The 20,539-nt window shown below is 40.7% G+C and overlaps 1 protein-coding gene across 3 annotated transcripts; it reads right to left on the bottom strand.

Annotated features, from left to right (window-relative positions):
* Positions 1-7,055: 7,055 nt before the first annotated feature.
* On the bottom strand, positions 7,056-20,043 carry gata6 (GATA binding protein 6). 3 transcript variants are annotated; one of them, XM_005912532.2, is made up of 8 exons: positions 18,255-20,043; positions 13,840-14,057; positions 12,319-13,215; positions 11,532-11,704; positions 10,672-10,797; positions 10,458-10,545; positions 10,260-10,357; positions 7,057-9,810 (listed from the first exon to the last, which is right to left on the bottom strand). In XM_005912532.2, exons 3-8 carry the CDS (start codon positions 13,154-13,156, stop codon positions 9,649-9,651), a joined length of 1,485 nt encoding a protein of 494 aa, XP_005912594.1. In that variant the 5' UTR covers positions 13,157-13,215; positions 13,840-14,057; positions 18,255-20,043; the 3' UTR covers positions 7,057-9,648. The 3 variants fall into 3 exon arrangements, with proteins under 3 accessions (XP_005912595.1, XP_005912596.1, XP_005912594.1); XM_005912533.2 differs by lacking the exons at positions 13,840-14,057; positions 18,255-20,043 and adding an exon at positions 13,366-13,821 and having other exon boundaries at positions 7,056-9,810; XM_005912534.2 differs by lacking the exons at positions 13,840-14,057; positions 18,255-20,043 and adding an exon at positions 13,379-13,821 and having other exon boundaries at positions 7,056-9,810.
* Positions 20,044-20,539: the final 496 nt, after the last annotated feature.

The raw sequence follows: 20,539 nt of genomic DNA, 5'->3' as shown, positions 1-20,539 counted from the left end.
AGAGCACTGAACTTAATTCAAAGCGCCTTGGACACAAGGCTGACTGTTGGGCTAGTAAGAGGGAGAGAGATAGCTGTAACCTTGCACTGAACTCCCAAGAATCTCAGTGTACTCCTTTGGATCACAGCAGCAGAAAATACTTACACAAGTTACATGATTTAGTGGGAAGCGTTTCAAAGCCCGGACCCCTTTAGGCAGAGGGCTTGCTAGTGAAATAACTTTTCCATGAGACACTAAGAGAGCTCTACCCCAACAAAACTGCCCTTGCATTGTTTCAAAAGAGGAACTGATTTGATATGCAAAGTTTGCCATGCTTGTCACAGGCATCACATACTTTGCTTTGTCCCTGCAAATATACACAAAAAGTGACAAGCAACAAGGCTAGAGGAGGACCAGGAACATGGCTCCACAGAGTCCTGAAAAGCCCCTTTCTGCTACTCTTTTCAGGTAACACTTTTTAATGACATCACCAGCTGATAAACACCGGAAATTAATCACAAACCCAGACAGGCAAAATAATAAACTAAGAAAATGTGTTCGTTCATGTGGCTGTTACTTTTATATACAGTCTTTGACCTTAAATAAGCAGAGTTAGATGTAATCACACCCAATTTCACTATATTTTTCCGTAATGCAGTAATATAAGTTTTATTGTTAGGTGCGTTTCAAATGTTCTCATTTGTGGGCTTTTTTTTCTCTTCTTCCTCACACTTGCCCTGCAATCAGCTGATTTCAGTTTGTGTGTATGGAGGAGGAGACTGGTTGAAAGGTCTATAACTTTTGAGGAGTGGCGATATGGAAAAAAAAAATTCTTGCACAAAAGGTGCAAGCTACCCAGGCCACAAAAATTCCAATAGTGATAGAGAAAGCCAACAGCCAATAACCCAAAGAGATGTTAATAGGGGCGCCATTGGGGAGGGGGGTGGGGCATGACTGACAGGAGCCCTAGAAAAGAGTAGATGTCAACTGGTCTTTTTTCCAAAAAAATATTAACCTGTCAGCATTGAATAATTTTTTCTTCACAAGGTACTTGTAAATCTTTCTGTTTCCTATCATCAGTTTTGGTTGTTTTTTGACAACAAAGAACAAAATCCAGTCCACCTCCCCCCTGCTTATTTCATGATTTGGTTTGGTCCGGGTGCACGCTCTTCGAGCTCATGCTGAACACGAGAGCGGTTAGCCTGTGGGATGGCTCCATTAAGAAAGAAGTTTGGGTTTCAAAAAAGAAATAAGAGACAGGTGAAACTTGAACTCATAGTGAAGTTCCTAGTATTATAAGCTATTATATAGCTTACTTCATTTCTAACAGAAAATAATGTGTTTGTGTTACTTTAGCTAACGTGATTGGTGCAGGCAGACCCTCTATATCAGCATACAGAGTCACTTATCTGACAGTACTTAAACAGTGACACTGATAGCTGAAGGAGGGAAGTTCTTTGTGTCAAAAAATGTAATCACAGGAGACCCCTTGTGAAATCTTTTTTTTCTACGCACTATAATAATAATACATTATTATTATAACCCACATCAACAGAGCATTTTTGGAGAAGTGTGTATTGCTCTGGATATATTTAGCGCACTGCCACTAGCATGACTTTAGATGGTCTTTACTAAAAAATAATAATAATTAAACTGGTTGGCAGCCAGTAGATGAGCCCACAAAGAAAGCAACACCAAAAATATCAGCCTTTTTTGTACTCAAAAGCTTTTGAACATAAATCTTAAGATAAATATGATGTGATGTGTCACAATAATAGTAATTTGAGTGGGAGCGAAAGATAAAAACTTGATTCTTTTGCTGTTAGTCACCATTTGTGCGTAATGTCATACCACAGGACTGTGGAAAATTATATACACCCTTAATGCTCCCACAGGAGTTAAGAGGGTAACCAGTAGCCAGGTGCTCCTAATAACATGCACTTGAGTAATTGATCATCCAAAAGTGTGAGCTCTTCTATAAAAACAGAAGTTTTGTCAGTTTGCTGGTCTGGAGCAAACTGACAAAACTACGTGTTAACACAGCACACAGTGTTTCCCCAGCACCACATTTGATAACCAAACATGTCATATCAGTACAAACACCTCATACCAACTATTGGTATGGTGGTGGAGGGGTGGGTGATGATTCGGGCTTGTTTTGCAGCCACAGCATCTGGGCACCTTGTGGCCACTGAGTTGATCGTGAACTGCTCTATATAACAACAACATGAAGCCACCTGTCTGACAGCTAATTCCTGGCCCAAATTAGTAGATGCAATGATTAGGACAATGATCACATGCACAGGAGCAAATCTACAACATGATGTCTAAAAGAGGAAGGAATCAAGGTGTTGCAATGGCCCAGTGAGATCCAAGGTCAGGCCTCAAACTGATTGAAATGTTGTGGCGGGCCTTAAGACAGCTGTGCATAAACAAATGCTCGTAAACTTAAATGAACTGAAGCAACATTGTGAAGATGAGGGGGCCAAAATTCCTCCGCTCTAATATAAAATACTAATAAAGGTGTAGATAAAGTCTTTTCCCTTTATTGTATATAGTTCATAATATTATAGCATATTTTATCATTTACAATGAAATTCACTTTGTATATATAGTCCATGGTTCTGTGGGAGGTCTTTTCCTGTTAAAAAGGGAGTTTTTCCTCTCCACTGTTTCCAAGTGCTTGTTCATAAAGTACTGTCTGATCAATGGAGGTCTAAAAACAGGGCTTTTACCAAGTAATTTAAAAGCTCCATCTCAATTTTGTCATACCTTACAATGCAATACAAATAACAAATCTAATAATAATACTAACAAAGCTTTGTCTGACTAAAAGTCAGATGGGTTCGAATAGAATTTGTCAACCTTGCAATGACCTCATGTTTGTGTGCGAATTATTGGTGAAGTATTCATAACAGAAACTTCCCAGCAGCCTTCACCTTTAGGAGGAACAACAGACTGAACAAACACAAAATGTGAGCAGCTTTCTCGCTGGCAGCCGGGTATTAATCCCAGCATCGTTTTATTTGTCTGAAATGTTTGCATATCAGAGTGGAGCTTTATTTACTGTTCCAGCAGTACCAGACATGTTGAAGTAGAAAAATATTTCCCCACTCTGTAAAATTGCTCGTATCATTACTTAGTCACTCAAAAACTTGTGTCATGAAGGGGAAGCCAGTCAAAATGTACTCCTCGACTTTGGAGATGATCTGAGGTTGACACTTTTGATTTGTAGTGAACAACTGGACTGTCATTTCACATTTGACAGGACATTCCTGCCTCGCAAGGATAAATCCCTCCTGCCTGGGTGGTACCTGTTTATCAAATTCAGCTTCAAAATTATCATTTACTTGATGTTTAATTTATGACCAAGTCCCAGGAAAAAAAAATAGTTAGCATAACAGTAACACCTGCTTCCCCTGCAATTTTCCCTAATGTTTTGTTGGGGTGTTTATGATAAACAGTGTGCCTTCTGTCAAAGTGCGTGTGAATGGGGGAATGTGGCGTGTGTGGTACAGAGCGCTCCGAGTGGTTCCTAAAGCTAGAAAATCACTTGACAGAGTTGGTATGTTTACATTTTACTGTTGCCCTCTGTCTGCAAATGTCAGTGAGCATGCCAGCGCTAAACAAGGTTAACACAGAGGTTAACTACAATGAGCTTCCTCATTTCTAATTTATCCCATTGTCCACTGTGGAATTCACCCGGAGCAGGAGTCTTGAACCTGCAGCCACATGTGGCTCATTTTCCCCATCGCCGCTGATTCCCTGTAAGCCACATCCATAACACTGGATTTGACCATAGAAATGAACGATATTTTGTTCTTTTGTCATTTTGATTTATATTTCACATTTCTGTGTGTGATTATTACACATTTCTACATATTTTCACATTTCGTGTGTAGCCAAATCTTGTCTTAATATGCACGTTATATCCTGCATCACCTTAGCCTCTTGGGTGGACGGAGGTTTACACATGACAGTTTGGTGTCGAGTCGCTCAAATCCAAAAAATAAATAAATAAATAAAAGCTGTGGAGAAAAATAGAGCATCAATAATTTATAAGTTTGTGGACAGATTTGTGCTGCTGGCTTACCTGTAGGCTTGAAATCGTCTTGACTTAAATCAAAATTATATAAAAATGTGTTTTTCTTTATTTATTTTTTATTTAATTATTATTTAAAATGCAAAGCTTTACACATATTAGTAATGTAGATAGGCTAATTTATACTTAATAGTTTATCACCTCACAATAAAACCAATAGTTACTAAAGGTTACTGACCTCTTTCTGACCTACAAGGTGGCCACAAACTTATGACGAATGGAGAGAAAGAGCTTGTATTTATTATATGTGGTTGTAAAGGAGGAATAAATATATATATGTGTGTGTGTGTGTGTGTGTGTGTGTGTGTGTGTGTGTGTGTGTGTGTGTGTGTGTGTGTGTGTGTATTAGTTATGTCTGAAATAAAGTGAAACAAGTCTTTTAATTGTTCTTACAGAGAAACTGATTTAGCCCATAAAACGCTCTGCCAACACATGGGCCATTAAGAATTTACAAGGTGACATTCTTTATCTGGCATCCTTGAGGTTTTTAAATAGTAAGCTACAGCAGAAGTTAGGAACTTGGCTTTATCAAACCAGAAACTTACACGAGTCCATAAGAAGTGGCAACTGAGGACTGCTGTCAGGTGGCTGCTGCTGCGTCGTGCCTGAAATCAAAACAGCCATGAAGTGGCCACCGGTGCTTTGACTTTACTAACGCTTATAGAGAGGTATTTTAATGAAACCCATATCCACAAATAAATAAATAAATAATAAAAATAGCTACTGTCTCTATCACATCTGTCAGCAAACGATCAAAAAGTGGCCGGGATGGGGAGGAAAGGAATGTTCTGGTTTTTTGTCCCCAGCACCCTCCTTTGAGACCGGGTGCTTGCTAATCTTAGCATTTAGCTCAAAGAGAGGTATAAACGCAGAGATCATGTGCATGCTCGTAGCAAGGGTTATCTAAATGGCTGTCATAATATTTTGGCTACATTCAGGAATATAGTATGAAGGTAAACATTCTGGGCAACTCGTTCACACTATCACCTCACAGCAAGAAAGGTTCGGCTAGGTCCTCTCTGAGTGGAATTTCCATGTTCTCCACCTGTCCTTTCGGGTCCTCCAGCTTCCTCTCCAACACCAAAGACGTGTGTTAGGTTACTTGGCAAATGTGAATATGACTGTAAATGGTTGTCTGTCTCTCACTGATATAATAGAATGGCAACCTGTCCAGGATGTAGCCCACCTTCTTTATTTATTTAACTCCAACTCACAGCTGCTTCAGGGCAGTAAAGCCCCTATGATAGAGGAAAAAATCCCAATAATCAGATAACTTCCTGTGAGCAAAAACTTGGCAACTGTGGGAAGAAGGAACTCCCCTTTAACAGGAAATAACCTCTGGCAGAACCAGGCACAGGGAGGGGCATCCATCTGCCTCAAACATTCGGTTGTGAGAGCGAAAGACAAAAAAGAAAGGCGAGTACAGGCTCTAGAAAATGGATGGATAGATGGATAAACACTGTAAATGTCAGATTACAAATTTCATAAGATCACAGTTTGTTATAAAGGCACATGTTGGATTTTATGTTGATGTTTTTCACATAAAATAATGAAACAGCTGTATTTCTTCATCGCCTAATGGTTTATCTTTACTGCTCTGTCGTGTAACTTGGAGTAAAGAGAGAAATCATAACAAATTTGATCAAATTATCCAATAAAACTGTTCTTCCTGCTAATTTGCGACATCTCCCATAAAGATATTCCTTGTAAATAGCAGTTAGAACAGCCATTTCAACATAAACTTCTTATCTGAAGTAATTTCTCTAATTTTGAAAGGTAAATAAGGGATTAAAAGCAACATCATTCACCCGAGCTCATTCCCGGGTGACACGTGTAGCACCTGACTCGCTTTAGGGTCAAAGGCTTTCAGGTTATTGATGAATCATCGGACATGTTCAGCTTTCTATCACATCTCCTCCCATTAAGTCCAATTCCTGACAGCTTCCTTGCATTCCTTACAGTACACACACGCACACACAATCGTACACAGTCAGAGTCAGGCCAAGGACATGTGCTCAGCCCTCTGATTTTCACTCTTCTCTGCCACAAATGTCATTCACTTCTCAACGCCCTGCCTTCCCTGAACACACGCCCAGCGTTTCTGTAATAAATAACACTGACTATACATAGCTATATGATGTAATCACTACACTGCAGATTTATTTTTATAGATACTGTTTATCACTGTTTCCTATTATTTTGCACTGTCCCTTCCCCCTCGCGTGTAACAAACTTCCTGTGAATATGACTCGAAGAGCTTACGACAGGGCAGGAGGCGGTACCTTTATGATTGGTTGTGTTTGCCAACCCAGAAGGCCGTGTGTACACGGTTTTGAAAGCACAGTTTGGCTTTCTCTGAACCCTTTTAAATCACATGATAACAATAACACCACGGAACAATAAAAGGGTGATGGACACAAACGCTCCTTCCATTTGAGAGACTTTTTGATGCAAGTCCAAATCTGAAAGACTCTGCAACCAGCACAGCTTTAATGTTTTTAAGTGTTTACTCTACCAGAGTATTCCACAGTGTCTGTCGAGGAAACCCAAAAGGGCTAAGTCAGAGATCCCATCTCTTCCGGAGGCAGGGTTGAGCGTTGCTCTCCTTTGAAAGGCAGCATGGAAAGATCAACGGGTATCTCCTGAGGGAGCCACTGCTCCATACTGTGCTGCTGTCCCATGGCCAAACAGCCCGGGGCCCTGCAGTCTGCTGCTGTTAGCCTGTCTTGTTTACTTAGGGAGGACTTTCAACCCTGGACAGCCATCATGATCTGTATTCTGTCTTTTCTGTTTGTCTGTCTCACCCTTCCTTGCAGCATGTGATCACTTATTTGCAACAAATTCAAACTCTTATTTCAAACCTGCAACTGTGTGACAAGCATCGCAGCTTTCCAGCCTTCTCAGGTGGCACCTCTAGCATGAAAGTGACCCTCGGCTGTGCGGATAGCAATCCAGATGAGAGCGCAGGGAGGATTTCTGCGCTGCCGTGTTTATATTTCCTCCCTCGTAGCACCATGGATACAGTGCCAAGCTAGGACCTCCTCATAAATTCAGATACCCATAAATATTTGCCTGTGTTTTGAGCTCAACAGTAGTTTGCATTTACATATCTAAAGGTGCTTTTGTAATTTATCTCGTTGGAAGCTCGAGGACTTAATGCCCGGTGGTCTCGGTGGACAAATTGGGTTTTATATAACACTCAGCAGCAAATCATCACAAGCCGTGCTTTTCCATTCAGTTTGAACACACAAGTAAAATTTAAAGAAAAAAAGCAAATATTGTGATGGATATGAAGGAAATAGTGAAAAATAGTGTCATTCCGATCTGATGTCAAAAGTCAAGTAAGAAAAATAGGTGCAATAACCGTTCACCTGAAAACTGTGGATTTGTCTGTTACGCAGTGCCACGCATTCCTCCACACTCAATAAACTTAGCTGAATCAATATGTCAAAGAGCAGACAGATAACGCTAAGCTCAGGCATAAATCCTAACCATCTCTAAAATCTTTTCATGTGGAATTACTCACAGGCCATATTCTCTTAAGTACAGTAAACATTGTGACAGGTACTTTGAGCTGCTGGTTCAAGAGGACACAGGAAAGTGGATTGTTCTTTAAGCCCACAGGGGCCCGAAGAAAAGGAAAAGTCTCGAGTGAAAACGTTACCAGAAAGGACAAAGGTGTGGTTTGGTGAAATCACCCAGAAAAAAAAGCTGGATAAGTCTTGCTGTGCAACTTTTAGGCAAAATTCTTGTCTTGCATTAGCTGGCCGTGATGTCTTCTTCTTTCCTCCCAGTTGTGAAAACATCTGAGAAAATAAAGCCCTCTGGTATCTGTTCAGCCAAGGAGAAACGGGGAGTTAAAGTATAGATGGGAATGACTCACACAAAAATATGCAGAAGGTGGTTCTTTCCGTAATTTCCAAAACACTGACGCGTTTTGCTCTTCTTTTAAAAACAAACTGCAGATTTATTTGCATCACCAGAACAATTTATTGGATTGAATTTAAATAATTTCTCATAATGTTAAAAAAAAAAATAGTAAAACAAAAAGAAAACATGTTATTTCAGAAAAATAAATAAGTCCGGTTGCGTGAATGACATGCTCTTTTTTTAGGATGAAGCAAGTTGTGAACAAAAGCAAAGAAAAAAAAACTCTTTGTGCTAACATTTACATGTAACTTATCAGCCTTCAGTATTCAGTCTCTTCGGGTGAGGGTGGGGGGGAGGGTTTTTTGTTTTTTAAAACCTGAAATAGCTCTTGAAGCTCCCACACCACTTGCTTAGGTCATGCAAAAAAAATGAAAAATCAAAAAGGCTTCTCAAATTCATGATTTGGCATGACCTGTGAGCTTCATAAGAACATGTTACATTAACAATTCTCCTTTTAATCATTACAGCGATTCATCACAGTCATCACAGTGAGCACAGATTTGTTCAGAGGTGACCTCACGCTACACTTTGGTCTAATTTTGGCTGAAATATGATGCAACAGCACATGTTATTATTATGAAGGGTATACAGTTTATAGTGAGTCAGGTAGCGCGGCCAGCAGCCTTCGTTTGCAGTTTATGTGTAAGAACATAAAGGTCAGAGGGTCCTACAGCTATTCTGGGCGTTCTTTGTTCAAACAAGCCATCCAACTGCTTTACATGTGCGAGATTTTGTAGAAGTAGTACCGTAATGCTGCCCGTTGGCCGACAGTGTTCTCATGTCAAAAATTAAGTCTCAAGAAGTTGATTGTTTTTGCATCTTTTTCTCTCTTTTTTTAAAATGATTAAACACAACACGATGTGATATAGTCATTTATACCCTGTTTAAACCAAACTAGTTTCAGTCAAATACAGTAAGTAAGAGCTTTCAGTGGAAAACGTGCACATTCAACACTACTGTACTACCGCTTATCGAGAGACAGAGAATAGAAAAGAAGACATCAGAATGGTTTAACTTCTACTCTATATTGATATCTTTATTAACAATCATAGACATGTTTTTCAACTATGGAAGATTTATAAATATTTTTCTTTCTTTTGATTCATGTAAGTTGTCTCGGCACTTATGGCATGATTCCAGTTTTGGAAAAAAACAAAAAATCAAAAAAAGTCCACAAAGAGTTGAGTGCTTGTGTGAAGCACTGATATCCAATCAACATCTTCAAAGAGAAATCCATTATGTACAAGATGGCTTTCTTTAAGGAACCCAGATTTGGTTCTGTGTGCCACGGATGGGAGAGATACCGAGTGCAGGTCCAGCAACCATCCATAGCAGGCCACCTAATTGATCATTTGGCCTGGCGTTTCCCTTTTGTTGTTGATGTTGTTGTATTTTAAGGCAAAAAATAAAAAAAAGACCCTGACATCAATCTGGAACCTGATCGCAGATACTCCATGCTTGATTCAAGCTTCTAGTCTGACTTAAGGTCATCTCAAACTTCTTTCCCCCTCTCGTCCAACTCTTCTTGCATCAGCTGAGAGGGAAGGAAACCAACACTGCACCCAAATACTTCCACTATACACAGCATCCAGACACGAGGGGCCGGGGGTCTCTGTCCGCCCAGAAGGTTAAAATGTTCAGGCTAAGGCCATGGGGCACCAGGGTTCGCCTCTCACTGAAGCCACGTCCGATGACTGGGTCAAGCCCACGCTGCCGTACAGGCCGTCCTGTCCGGAGTACTTGACGGACGAGCCCGAGCCTGCTCCCTCCCCGGAGCTGGACAGCACAGATGAACTGATCTGCAACCAGAAAACTCTCTGTTAGCAAAAATTGTGAGTTTATTGTATAAAATGTCAGTAAAACTTTTAGATTGTGTAAAACCTTTTTTTTTTTAAATTATTATTATTGAGGACTGAAATGACATTTGCATTGCAATGTTGGGGAAAAAAGGAGCATGATCAATGTGACACTCATATTAGTGTAATATCACAGTGACATATTAGTTAGCAGCAGTCATAACCACAGAGCATCAGTCAGCCTGCATGTCATCTCTTTATCACAGTTTGTATTTTACAAAATATTCACTCATGAAAATGGGTGAAAAATCTGGCTTTTTATAGTAATTTCAAGTGTAGAAATTCCTATTTAACACACACACACATATAGATATTTCGTTGTTTTATTAATTATTATTTTTATTTTAAACTATTATTTGAAAAATTTAAAAGCAATTAAAAATCAGTTTTACCCCTGACACTTGTCCAGAGGGAGAGCTGGTTTTCGAGCAGTCTTCGGAATTGGATGAAGAGGTGGATGTAGGAGTCATGGAGACAGAGTTGCTACTTCCTGGAAACATAAAAAAAATGTTGTCGTTACATTATTTTAAAAGAGATAAATATGACATACATATTCCTTCGTGCAGCAGAAATATTGTTCAGCTACTCACCAGAGGATCCCTTTGCTTTATTCAAAGTTTTCGGTTTTCTTTTTCTCGTCTGGATTCCCTCTTTCTTCATGGCGAGCGGCCGAGGTACCTGTAAGATGTGATTTTTTTTTTTTTAAATGAAAATAAGAATTGATTTTTTTTATCAATAATGCGTCTATTTTTAAAAATTAAAACTGAATTAGAGGGGGGGAAATTCAAATCGCAGTGAACTTACTCCGTGTAATTTTGTGTAGAGGCCGCACGCGTTACACACCGGCTCTCCCTCCGCGTTTCTGCGCCACAGAGTGGTGGTACTGGTTTGACAGTTGGCGCAGGAAAGGCCGATTCTTCTGGACGTTGACTGTTGTGGCAAGCAAAACATAACATCAGTCACTATAATTAAACGTGGGTATCCAGGAAAATAAAGCACCACACACTCAACCATTTTATTCATACCTGACTTTCCAACAATAATCCACACCCTGTTAGAATCCCAATTTAATTGTCATTTACTTATATTATTATTCATTTATTTATTACAGGTTGTTAATTCGCAGAGAGTTGCTACGTGCCATTTCACTTCCTTGTAAAAACTGTGCGTAATGGCACCATGGAAAATCTGGACCCACTGACGCCTTTTTAGATTAGCTTACCCGACAGTAGCTGGGAGTGGAGCTTGAGATAAAGTGTCTCCTTACATTAACGCTTTCCACGTGTGGATTGATTTAATGTGAATTTAGTGAATAAGATTTTTTTTTCTTATGAAACAACTAAATGATTGTGCTTGACTGATGAATTTAAAACACTGGCTAAGCTAAAACTATCATTCTCCTTTGCAAAGCACAAGTCCTTGATTCAAATGTGAAATGCATGCTTTATTTATTTATTTTCCCCATTTTATAGAAATCACGTGATCTTGCGTAAATAAATTTTCCTTGATTACAATCAGGTTTGAACTGGGGGCTGTATCATTGAAACCTTCATCCAGAGGCCGAATCGTGACAACGACAGTGACCTCCAGCAATTGTTTGAAACAATTAGGCAGGAAATTGGTTGATTTAAGTGGCCCTCGCCCCCCTCCTCCTGTCTCCTTACCGTCCGTTTCGGTGGTTTAATTAATGGCCGGCTCAGACCATTCATTTTGCTATAGAGGCCGCAGGCGTTGCAGAGAAAGTGGCCCGTGCCATCGCGCCTCCACAGCGGCGTGGAGATGGAGCCGCAGTTCACGCACTCTCTGCTCTCCCCCATGTCGTCCAGAATATCTGAAACTGAAGAGAAATACTGGAATCAGAACAGGGAGCGAGTTTGTGAGAATTACACATTGTTGCTGGTCATTATTTCATAAGCGATTCTGCTTCTGGGACTTCATGTCAAAGAAAGCAAGCGGATAGATACGGCGGGCAAAATGATCTGTTCATGGATTATAAATTGATTAAAGCGAAGTGTTTAACAAAATTCACATTTTTAATAAATTTATACTGTTGCGCCAATGTTGTTTTAAAAGCCTCGGTGGATTTTACTTCATGTAAATGATTCATTTTATATATTTCTGGGCAGTCATTTGCGCCTGTTTCTTGCGCGCGCGCGCACACACACACACACACACACACACACACACACACACACACACACAATCATAAATTCATTTTTGGCAGTGTATGAAACATATTTTTATTCAACATTTTGAGGTCAGGCCTCGACGAGGGGAACAGGTTTCTGTTACAAAGACACGCAGGCGCTTGGTGCCTTCACTCCAGACACTTCAAGGTTGCGCGCGTGATTAAAATACCTTTTTTTCTTCCCGTCCCACACAGTGAGAAGGAAAACTATTCCATCTTTGTGCCTCCCTCTACTTTGTTTTCGTTTGATTTTTTTTTCTTACCTCCATTTGGTCCTCGAATCAAGGGCGCACTCCTGCTTTGCAAGGTGTGGAGCATCGTGTTATCAAAAGGTGCCCCGGGCCAAGGCGAGGGTAGCTGGGGTGCAACGTACGGGGAGTATGGGCTCGGGTAGGGCCCGCTGAGGGGACGAGAAAGGCTGTACTGGTCTCTGCTGCTCATATTCAGTGTGTTACTGTAGCCCGTGTCCCTGGGGGTCCCGTTATTGATGGGTGGGCTTGGAGGGTAGTGAAAACGACTGGAGGCGTGCGGGCTCCCGGTGCTGTACGAAGGGCTCTCCGGGGTGGACTGTGACCACACCGAGTGACTGGAGACGGCGTGGCCGGGCTGAGCAGACACGTTGGCCGGCAGATAAGACAGACTGGGGATCATGGTGCCCACCCGCGAGCTAGGGACATACACTGGGGAGTTAGGGTTGGAGTGCATATAACCACCAGAACTCGAATCATATCCAGTCTGGCTCTGGGCCGCAATGGCCAGTGTTTGGTACATGTCGGCCGGGTCCACCAGCAAGCTTGTCTTGTGTGCTCCGGTGGAGAGGACGAGTTTGCTCCCCTGGTCTAAATCCGTAAACAGCGGGATATCCTCGGTAGTGGTCAGGGTGTTGTTATGGTGTCCGAAGTGAAGGTAGGAGTGCAGGGATCTGCTGTCGGAGCGACGGTGCCCTAGCGCGTCAAGCTCGTTCGGAGGTGTCCTCAGCTCATCCGAGGTGGTGCCGTCCCTCCTGCTGTCACCGGGCAGGTAGTTCTGCTCAGCCGGTGACCCTGGGCTGCTGGACACTTCTCGCTTGACCATGGACCAGCTGTTTTCGCCCAGTTCCATCCAGGAGCACTTTCCATACACCGTAGGAGTAAATAAAAATGGCCAGGGAGTGGTCTACCCTGTAACAAAAAGAGTCGGAACCGTTAGGAAACCACAAGAAATGACCCTTTTTGCGATGTTAAGGATAAGTGAATTGAAAATATATCCACAAAACATCCTGACAGAAAGTCGGCAGGTTTCTGAAAAAGGGGGGAAATGCAAACGGACACCTGGTGTACAGACCAGCATTCATCTTTGGATGAACTACATTTTTCACAATAGAGAATAAGGTAATAAACTACGAAAGCTCCAGTTAATTATTACTGAGTCAGTATCATCTCGAACTCCAATAAAAACCCAGTCTAGAGTGACTGCCATGCTCTCATGAAGCGCTCTTAAGAGGCACTGGATCCATCCGTGTCAAATCCCTGTCCTCCCCTCCACACGCACATACGCAAGTAGACGCACACATAAAGAGATAGGAAACAAAAACGCAATATGTCTTCACAGCAAAAGAGATAACCGTTTGATAAGAGTCAAAACAGATAAGGACCGAAAGGCTGACTGGAGCGATAAAACAATACCCCGAAATTATGAGTTTGGTCTCGCTGCGCTCGCCAAGACACCGCCAGATGTTTAAAGCAGCTGTGCGCGCCGCAAAAGTGGGAGAAGAAACGTTTAAAAAGACGAAGAAGAAGACTTACCTGCTACAAGTGTGCCATATAAGTCGAAAGCAAACTTCCTAACAGTGAGCCTCTGCTTCTCTTGGAAGTAATGGGAAAGTTTACCGCAGTTAGAGGAGGTTTATGAGAGGAGGCGCCTCTGGTGGCTGCGGCCGCAGGAGGCGGACCAATCATGTGGAGCGTGAGCGGCTGGAGACGCGATGGGGGTGCCAGCCTATGAACTCCTCCAATCAATCACGCTGAAAAACAGAGAGAGAGCGAGGGGGGGAGACACTTCACTTGATCAGGTCTGAAAGTAGGATTAATGTGTTGATACGATCAGGTTTCATTATTCGAAAGTTATGCTTTCGGTTACAAATGAATACACCCCCCCCCCAGCTGTTTCTTTTTTTTCCTTTTCTGTTTGTTTGTTCTTTAAATGAAATTGTTGTTTGTCTATCTTGATCTATTTACAGGTGATCCACAAATCTGGTGATGAGCCTGCAGCAGCTGAAACAAACAGAAACGAGTGTCTTTGAGATTTTAATTTCACCGGACTACTCTTTAATATCCAGCTCTTTCATAGGCTACTCCTGTTTTATGGGAAATTGTGACATTTATATGACAGACAACGGTTTAATTTAATAACTAGATCGTTATTAATTAAACTGCCAAGAAATGCAGTTAAAATTAACTTACCCGTCACCCTGAACAGGAAAGTGCTACTCCCATGTTTACGCATTGCAGTAATCACGTCTGCAAAGAGTACGCTTTTAACTTTCGATACTTTGGAGATTTTAAAATGATTGTATTTATAATCGTTAATCCAGAGTTTAAAAGCTGGGACTTTCCACTGCAGTCTGTCCACGAGTTAAAGGCCTGAATATTTTGTTTTTACTTGGAGCATTAGTGTAATAAAATCTTTCGCCTGGACAACTTTTTACTGATGAGAATCCTTAAGAAAGACTCCTTTTATTAAAACAACAGCCTATTAAATGATTGATCAAATCTATATTCCGTGTGTGAAATGTGCTTTAGGCCTACTTCTTCTTTCTGGTTTCATCTTAATTCAAAGTCCTACACCCCCCCCCCCCCCCCCCCCCCCCTTGTTTATTCTCTGTCATCATTCCAGTGATCAATAAATCCCCTCTTAATTAGTTTAAGTCAGACGGCTCTCATTGAGCGTTAAAGGTGTGTGTGTAGCTCCTCTTTGAAACGCGATGATTCGTTCAGCCCGAATATACATTGAGACGAGTGAAGTGATCAAAAGTGGGGAGGTGTCAATTGAATCATTAACGCATTTGCAGGTCACACTCGCAGCCATTCAGTGGGTATTGTTACGGGGTTTTGTTTGTTTGTTTGATTTTTTTGTCTGGACAGTTGATCAGATTACCTCCAACAGCTCATTCATTATACTTCCAACTACCGCAGGGAAGTCCGAGAGTATACTCTGATACTTTTATAATATTCACCCTGCATCCATCACACTGATAACAGGCACCGAGCTGCATACATGTTCACTGCTTCTGCAGCTGCACAGCAGACAAAACTGAGGGAAAAATCAACTCACCGCAATTCATGATTCATACTGTAACACCATCTGTATCGGTTACTCATGTGTCATAGCAACGGAAGGCACAGCTGCACTTTTTGATTTACTAATATCGTCCCAAAAATTGCTAATATGTTATTAATTATCCCTGTCCCTGCCAATTAGACTACCACATGGAGTTAACAGTTCACAGGGCCTAACAGTAACAGAGTCTTCGGCTGGACTTATGTTCAACGCGTGCCACTGCCAGGCCTCCCATTGTTCCTCCTCTGTCTACCTCTCGCACAAACACTATTATTGTCAGACAGTCATGAATATTATTACTGTAGAGTTATTTTCAATGCTAATTCAATACCCGTGGGCGCAATCGTGCAGCCGCTCTCCAGCAGGTGTTCCTGCCGCTCTTATTTTAATACTGGCGTGATGATTCCTGCTGCTGGATCCTTCTCCTCGCATAACTTCAGAGGGAAACAATGCAGCCCGAGTTGCGTGGCATTCCGTGTCTATTTGTGTAGTGGTTATGCTAATCCATGTTGTCTATCTGATTTCCACAGAACTTTTGCTGATAGAAATTCACGCTTGAGGCGATATTGTGACTGTTAGGCGTCGAGTCTTCGCTCGCTCTCAGGTCCGAGAGGTGATTCTTATCAGAGGCAGTAACCGCACCAAAATGCGCTGCCGTCTGCCATCCCATCACCTCAGCCTGCAGTTGTCAGGAAGGTGAGAGAATACAAAATCCTGTTGTTGCTGTTTTTTTCTTTTTTCTTTTCTCTTTGTTGCCCCCCTATTCCACCATCACCCCACCCTCACCCCTCCACCCTCCCTCCTTTTTTTCTTTGCGGCTTCTGGCTCACTGGCTGCGAAGCCTCCAGTTGATAAATGAGGTGTTTTCGCAGTAATGTCAGCGTGGGCTGCTCTGACACACGGAGCTCGTGAGAAGAAGTGGCAGGACGCCGCCCTGTCTCCGCGTTTATCCAGCACAGCCAAACACTGCAGGCCAGCCACTGACTGTCAGCTCCGGCCTGTGCGCTGACCATCTCCATCACACATAATTCAACCAGATAGCCTGCAACTGGTGGATAATAATAATAATAATAATAATAATAATAATAATAATAATAATAATAATAATAATATATGGAAACGATAAATAGTGAACGAAATATTTCATTTATGTATTGGAATAATATTGTCAAACTGTATTTAAAATATTTAATAAATACTATTTCGTTAGGAAGTAATGAAAAGACGCAATAATAATCATATTATTATTATTATTATTATTATTATAAGCTCTTTAATGGTTGACCCTCTTCAGGTGTCTGAGCCTTATGTACCGACTTGATAATGATTATCTCCAGCCCTCGAGTGCTCGTTGCAGCTTTCTCCTGATTATGTGATGTTATGGAGATAACGAGGAGCAAGAGAACGAATTACGCACGAAAGGGACAGTTAGGGGCATCACACGGTGGCGTGGGCAACTTTGAGACTATTACTCACTTTTTTTTTATTATTTACTTCTTTAAAAATGCCCTGCTTGGTCGTTAGTTTGACTGTGACTGTGTAGAAAGGGCAGCTCTGATTTCTCTTACACGGCAGGGCAATAAAAGGCACTGTGGACGCCAACACGCCCCACGTCCGAAAACACCTTTGATGTCTCGATTATGATTAATGAGAAGCGACTGCAGCTACATGTAAAACACGCAGGAAGGAGACGCAATTCATCATCTCAATCACCCCACGGTTGCTTTCCCCCCCCCCCCTTTTTTTCTTGCTATGTTTTTATCTTTGCATTTCACACACAGAGTCTGTTTTCAATCAAATCCTGTATAATTGTCTTTTAATAACGACGGAAGATTAATATCCAGTATTTAATCTGTGGGGTGTTGTTTGGATTAATTGTATTTTTATTTTGTCAAACTGTCAATAAAGCAGCTATCCTGCACATATTTGCACCACAGCTTTGGTGACAATCCTGCGTTACTGTATTTAAGAATCTGGGCTTTTAACGACTTAAATCGCTTTAACGTTTACGCTACGTGTTCCCTTTACAACACAAAGATTTATCTTAGAAAGCGAAACATGTGTAGAGCGAACTGGATTTGCACACAAGACGCCAAATATTTCCAATTTAAAAAAGAATACCATAGAAATTAAAATAGAATACATCAATTAAATAGACATGTTTCCTCGCATGGCTATATAAAATACACTTTGGATTTTGTGGTTTAATGATTAATTGATTGATTTTATTTTATCCATACAAATCACACACACACATGTATACACTATGACCATGATTCTGTGTGTGCAATAAATACCAGAATAAGGTGCACTAAAAAAGTCATCATAAAGAGCAACTTATAAAAGTGATTTAACATCGACAGATATTCAAAGTTCAGCTTTAGACACTGATTATTACCATTATTTTTACATTTTAAATGCATTGCAGCTGTCATTATTAAACATGAAATATTAGCAGTAATTCTGTTTGCATAAAAATCAGATTGCAAGTCTGGTTTAATGAATTATTCGTCCATGAAATCCAAAATGGGAAAATTGAATTGTTAACAATTATTCCAAAGAACCTTTTTTATTATATTACATGAGAAAAATGTAATATATTATCCAGTATATCCAAAAGCAGTGCAGCATATGGAAAAACAACAAATATCCACTCTCCCCACAACAATAGCACAATAACAATGAAATACATGAGAGGCGTTGTGAGTTCACGCTGTCTTAACGTGTAGCTCCATCCTTAAAATCTAGATCATTTTGTTCCTGATATAAATGTATTCCCGCTCACACTCTGTACTTTTCTATATTTACCTCCAGTTCCCAGCGCCTATAAACACTGACGTATTTGCTCTTATTTTATTGAAGACACAGTTAAGTTTTATACCTGCGCCGGTCTTTTTCTCCCTGTCCTCCACAGAATGGCAGCTTGTCCAGAGCCGCTGGAGCAAAGGCTGCTGGGAGGCCGTGAATGCCAGACTCTCCTGTTTGAAGTGGTAGATGATTAAACGGGTCATGACAGGTGTAAAAGCAACCTTTGTCATTTTGGACATGTACCGTCCTTGCTTCCTTGGCTCGCCCACAACGGAACGCCCTGCTCACCTGCCCAAGTGTGTGTGCACTAATGTGTGTGTGCACGTTTGGGTGTGTTTGTGTGGAGTGGATTTTCTGGAGGGGATTGATGGCTGTTAACAATCCTGCACCATCACGCTCCCTGCCTGTCATGTGATGAATGAGTGACGGATACACCCCTGATGGATGAGACGTGAGCCTGTTGTCTGCATATTTGTGGTCTTGGCTCTGTGCCGCTCGGTGTTAAAAAAGAAAAGAAAAACAAGCATAAAATTGCTCCAGTGGAAATGAGTGAATTGTCTGCGATTTGAGAAGGATTGAGGTTATATTTATCTCTTATTATTTGCGTCTCCATGAATTTCTATTTATCAAATCAGCGTGGTGATGTCATATCAGCCTGACATAAGTTTCAGGGTTCGTTTGACCTATTCTCCTAACTTTGGCTCCAATCGTGTATCGACTGTATCATATTATTATATTACAAGCTGTTTTTTATCACTTGTACTTCTCTTATCTATTTTCCTCCCCGAGCCATCATGATGCATATACAGCAGTGAAATGAAGATAAAGGGTTTGCTCTGGTATCGTAATACCACAGCTCAAATTCAAATGGGGTTTTGACATATCAGGCGAAATCACTCTGTCATATGCAGGATTAAGTGGAAGAAAAATACCAGCATTTTGTTTTGTGTAATTAAAATATTAGCTTGCTCATTTTTGAGGCTGAATTTGGAAGCAGACCCACCCCAGGAAAAAGTGAATCCCTAATATAAGCAATAAGGCCGAAATGGAAAAAATCTTTACTCATTCTTTGTCGTTTTCATCTTCCCGTGAAACCGTCATTCTGTCTCATAACACTTGAACAATGAGTCTGACTCACAGCAGGACTCTTCTGTGGAAGCTCTGAGCGAAGCCGTGATCAATTTTGGGCTAACGTCAAAGGAAACGGGTAATCTGATAATCCTGGTTGCATATAAAGCCATAAGAGTTTAAACTTGCATTCAAACAAATAAGGCAAAGTTGGTCCGCTTGACACACAACACTCCTGAAAGCTACATTTAAATTCATATCCTGCTATGATTTTAGATTCAGTGCACATCAGGGCCAAATTTCATAAGGTTAGGTTATTTCAAAGTCCCAGTTTGGCAGCTGTGTTTCTCGCCAGTAGCCAGATGAGACAATATGGCCATCTAACACTAAATATAACCACTTTGACAACCTTGCTTTCGACTTTAGACCCTTTATTGAATTGAAAATAGCACAAAAACATTCCAATCCGAAAGTGAGAAACGGTTTCACTAAAAGAAAAAGAAAGTCATTATAAAATAGATGACGTCAATATGTTTTTTTTTATTAAAGGTGCGGCTAATGAAGTTTAGAAAGGTAAATATTTTTCCATTCCTGCTTCATAGAAGAGCTCAGCCACTCAAGAGTCTGAGGCCTGCTTTATCACAGATAATGTGCCAAATGTGGTTAACTGGGTTCATGCCTTCATCCGCTACTACACCCACATACCATTACACATTCGGCTGATAACATACCTTATGGTCATGATTTAGCCCAGAGTATGTGGGCCTATCAACAAAAGAAAGAAAGAAAGAAAGAAAGAAAGATCCTCCCGTTTCGATTTGTTTCGAGTTGTCTACTTCTCCAATTAGATTTATTTTTTGTGCTTTATTTGTATTCATGCAGTGATTTCCAGCACCCTCCATTCTCTTACAGAAACCATAGTTTTATATTAATCTTTTAAGGCTTTTATGATATTGTGTCCCATTTTCTTTGCAGTTTTATGGTAAATGTAATGTGACTGATCTGTTTTCAATAAGCCAGACTGATTTATTCTTTTCAGTGTAACTAATATCAGTAATATTATTATTAAAATAATAACAGTACTACAAAAAAACCTTCTTTTTAAAAACATTTTAAATGTGATGTTTTTTGGTTAGAATAATAATTTTAATATAAAATCTTTTTAATATAGGGTTTAAATCAAAATAAATCACTGAAGTCTGTTTAATTGTGTAACGTGTTCAGTACAAATATTCAGCTAGTTGCCAATTAGCTTAGGTAAGACAAGAGACTGGAGGGTTGGGATTATTA

The sequence above is a fragment of the Haplochromis burtoni genome, unplaced genomic scaffold (genome assembly GCF_018398535.1).
Source record: "Haplochromis burtoni strain Fernald_Lab_line unplaced genomic scaffold, NCSU_Asbu1 Contig_3, whole genome shotgun sequence".
In the NCBI taxonomy this organism is placed as follows: Eukaryota; Metazoa; Chordata; class Actinopteri; order Cichliformes; family Cichlidae; genus Haplochromis; species Haplochromis burtoni.
The sequence above is the reverse complement of the archived record's forward strand: the minus strand, read 5'-3'. Positions and strand labels throughout refer to the sequence as shown.

What these genes read in the sequence shown, in the direction of transcription:
- gata6 (XM_005912532.2), bottom strand. Translation starts at nt 13,156, where the DNA reads ATGGAACTGGGCGAAAACAGCTGGTCCATGGTCAAGCGAGAAGTGTCC. An exon ending in TTAAACCACCGAAACGGACG is followed by an intron (nt 10,798 to 11,531) that starts GTAAGGAGACAG and finishes TTGCCACAACAG; the next exon opens with TCAACGTCCAGAAGAATCGG. An exon ending in TCTACACAAAATTACACGGA is followed by an intron (nt 10,546 to 10,671) that starts GTAAGTTCACTG and finishes CACATCTTACAG; the next exon opens with GTACCTCGGCCGCTCGCCAT.